The 3887-nt window shown below is 37.6% G+C and overlaps 1 protein-coding gene across 1 annotated transcript; it reads left to right on the top strand.

Annotated features, from left to right (window-relative positions):
* LOC117344722 (proline-rich receptor-like protein kinase PERK12) lies at positions 1 to 2703 on the top strand. Its single transcript, XM_033907552.1, has 2 exons — positions 1 to 49; positions 2231 to 2703. Exons 1-2 carry the CDS (start codon positions 1 to 3, stop codon positions 2701 to 2703), a joined length of 522 nt encoding a protein of 173 aa, XP_033763443.1.
* Positions 2704 to 3887: the final 1184 nt, after the last annotated feature.

Genomic DNA, 3887 nt, shown 5'->3' with positions numbered 1-3887 from the left:
ATGCCTAACACGAGTTGTACCGCCGTCCGAATACAGATCAACGCTGCAGGTACAGGATTGAAACTATGAATTTTTCGATAACACAAAGTAATTGCTATAAATTGGTAATACCGGAGAATTAAGCTGAATTGCTAAAAGCTAAACTACACGTTAATCACAGTACCCCCAGTATAGCGGACTGAAGCTCATTGATTTTGTCGTAATCGTAACATATAACACATTTACATTATTTAAATGTTTATTACGAAATAACAGCATTCGGATGGCGCTGATCTGGTTTTAGAGCGAAATCTAGATATGACTTTAGGGACCAATCAAATCCAAACATGATAGCGTAGTATAAAACACATCCGGGTATTATAGGTCGTCTATATACTGATTCTAATAGACTTTCTGACCGCAATTAAGAACAATATTTCAATGTTTAAACTGCCACAAGGTGTAATAATCTGGGCCAGAGTAAAGGAGCCCGTTATCAGCCTGTACCCCATTCAGGGGAGATAACTGAAATGACAAGACAATAAAAGTCACAAATATTCCCGTTATTCGATGCGGTTTTTTTTTTGTGCGGGACAAGACCTCGAAATTGTCTAACGTTTGACCTGATAACATATGCTCACCTGTAGAAGTGACGTCCGTATTTTGTCAAGTCTGCCGTTCGGAAGTTATATCGGAATTCTGCCATCCGGTCGGATAGTTGATTATGTCGCAAAATAGGAGCGACGGTTCCAGGTAACTCCAGTGCAGCTGCCGAGAACGTTTGTCTCCGAATGCTGTAAAACCTACGTCCACATCCCATTTACAGCTGTGTTGTAGTAGGTTAGGTCGGGGCGACACTGAGTGGTTCTGATATTCTATTTAGTATAGGTTATATAACATTTATCACGACACCTGTCCCGAGAAGTGCACACGTTTCGACCTCCCGCTCACAGTGTAGTGTTAACCTTAATTTGATTTTGTCGATTTTAAAACTGTGTATTAAAAGAATGATGGAGGTAATTTCATACTATTAATCATAATATTGTTCACTTTTAACAGTCCTAAATCATCGAATACAAGGAATGTTGGAATGTTCGTTTAGTTAATCTAATACCGAAATTGACATCAAGCAATCCATGCTTTTAAAACGAAGATCGTAGCTTTTGAGACTAATTTTCACCCTGTTGAGACACACTCGGCCTGACTTTTAGCGAACACGTATTGCCTTGTATCGCTAATGGAGGCCCCTTAAGTATTTGGATAAGGTCACGTGGCCTGGCCATACTGAAGTTGCACCAGTGAGCCTTCATTTTCACGGTGAAAATTGTCATTGCTGTTCCGTTAGAACTTGTTAAACAACGCGTCATCGGATGAAGGAAGGACGGAAGGAATTTTAAGGAGTGAGAAATATGAGATGTAACGAAAAGTCGACACAGCTTTTCACGAAGTCTGATAAATGGGTACGGTTTGTTTACTCTCAATTACAAGTATAATGTTCGTATTCAACATTAAGCGACACCAAAGAATTTGTCACTTATGTGACCTGAATAATATTGAAGACGAGTTCAGCCTCTTTTTAATACTTTCGGATATATTTAATGTTTGTATCGAATCTTTTTTTTGTAAGTATTTGATTATTTTTCCTCTCGCAGGAGTTCTTACACAATCCAATGTCACATTTATATACTTATACACAGTGTTTATAATGGGCCACTCTGTATTAATGTGTTCTTGGTTTTCAAAAAGAATACATTCTTGAAAAAGTATCATGTTACAAGTCTAAGTGTGTACAAATTAGTGGAATGACTCTACAAATACCTCCAATGAATTAACAAGTTTGCGGGGTAAATATAACGCTTTCAAACCAGAAATGGTTAGAATTATTATCTCGATGAAATAGTTTGTCTGTCCACATATTTTTCATCATGTAATTAACAATACATGTTATTATGATATAACGTATATATAAATGCATTCTTCATTAGATTTTGTGTATTTGCCGTTTCATAGCAAAACCTGCATATATGAATTTGTGGAATATAATCTAGTTCTGTATATGAATCCACAGAGCTAATGAGCTAATTAGCACAGAGTCATAAAGAACTCAGTCTGAAGAATCTGGAAACTCAATGTTGTATGAAGAAGGGATGTGACTCTCCAGAAACCGGAGGGACGTGGTCCAACAGAGGAATTCGGTCTGCAGCATAGTTGGGCGATGTGTACTGAGTATTGTCTGTCCCAACATTCTTAGGTACAACTAACCCAACCCAAATCAACCCTCAATCCAAACCAACCCTCAACCTCAACCCTTCTCCCAAACCCAACAAAACTCAACAAAACCCTCAACCCTCGACCCAAACCAAACCAGCCCTCAGCCTCAACCCTTCTCCCCAACCCAACAAAACTCAACAAAACCATCAGCCCCAACCCAACCAAAGCCAACCAAACCCAGCCCTCGACCCTCAATTCTCAATTCCACCCGACCTAAACCAACTATCACAACCCTCAGCCCAAACCAAATCCCCAATTCTAACGCCATCCCACCCGAGCACTCAAATTCAACCCAACCCTCAGGCTCCAACGCAACCAAACCCAACCATCACCCCAAAACTATTCAACCCAAATCAACCCTCAATCCTAAGCCTCAACCCAACTCTCAACCCAACTCTCAACCCAACCAAGCCTAACCCTATCCTCAACCCTCAGACAGAGAGCGGGGCCTAATGAATAAACAAAATTTGTTAATTAAATTGATTACATTTCAATTGAATTTTGAATTTGCTTTGAATATTAATTGAAAGTAAGTGTTGATTGCTATTATCAGAAATGAAAAGCAGGTCCAAAAAAAGGGAATATACTTGAAATATAATTGTCTTGTGTTTTGCTACATTGATAGATGCTTTGGGACTTTTATTTTAAATTGCTGGAGGAATACACCTGTACAGTTAAGCAACTGTAAAATAGCCGTACAATGTATAATATTCTTTTGGCTCCGGATATAACGCGACAGGTGGCGTTACTGGTCAAGATGAAGTATGTGATGGTCAATGTAGTGGTAGATGCAAAATGCAGAAATGCAGTTAAAACGAAACAAAGTTAAGATTGAAAACAAGCTGAATAAGTGGATGTATCTTTTTCAAATGACACATTAATAAAATTATATTCCTGATTGAAGTCTTATTATCACCAAAAATTATTCAAACACTTATATCATTTTGTTATCCGTGCTGAAACGCATCAGTTCGTTGATTTATTTCACCAGCAGTTTTACATTATAACCACCAGCATTGAAACTATGCCGTTTACCTCTTTTAAAGATATTTCTTGCCTATATGAATTACTTCCTAAGTTGAGAGACAGCTCATCATAATTGATTTAGATAGGCTGATTAAAGTTTCCTTGTTGGGGAATGCCTTGAAATCGAGAGACAGTCGCTTGACCGAGGGACAAAATAACCTTTGTAGAACACGCCACTTTTTAATTACCATAATACAGATTTCATCGTTACATCAACAGCTCCACATGTACAATGTATAAAACCTGCATGTATTACAAAATGTATATAATACGTACAGTTATACATAGAAACAGGGCCTCCGCCTTCAGAAACTTCTGCTTTTTTTTAATCTTTTTATTAATCAAACAACTTAATAACATAGTTACAAATACAAATAAACAAGAAAACATGCATATAGTTTACCGACATAAAAAAGAAAGTATCACAATTTACCACAAAGCTATGTAGAGATCTGCTGCGATAGGGATAGTTTAGAGAGAGTTACTTCCCTTTACCCATGAAGCGGTTCTGTCATGGCCATCTATATTTTTTTACTGTATTTCGTCCGCTGTCATTAGTGACTCCATCGATACTTTTTTTTTTCAAGAGTTTTCGGAAATGTTCATTTTAT

Source organism: Pecten maximus, chromosome 16, assembly GCF_902652985.1.
Source record: "Pecten maximus chromosome 16, xPecMax1.1, whole genome shotgun sequence".
Classification (NCBI taxonomy): Eukaryota; Metazoa; Mollusca; class Bivalvia; order Pectinida; family Pectinidae; genus Pecten; species Pecten maximus.
This window is presented reverse-complemented; position numbering and strand designations above follow the sequence as displayed.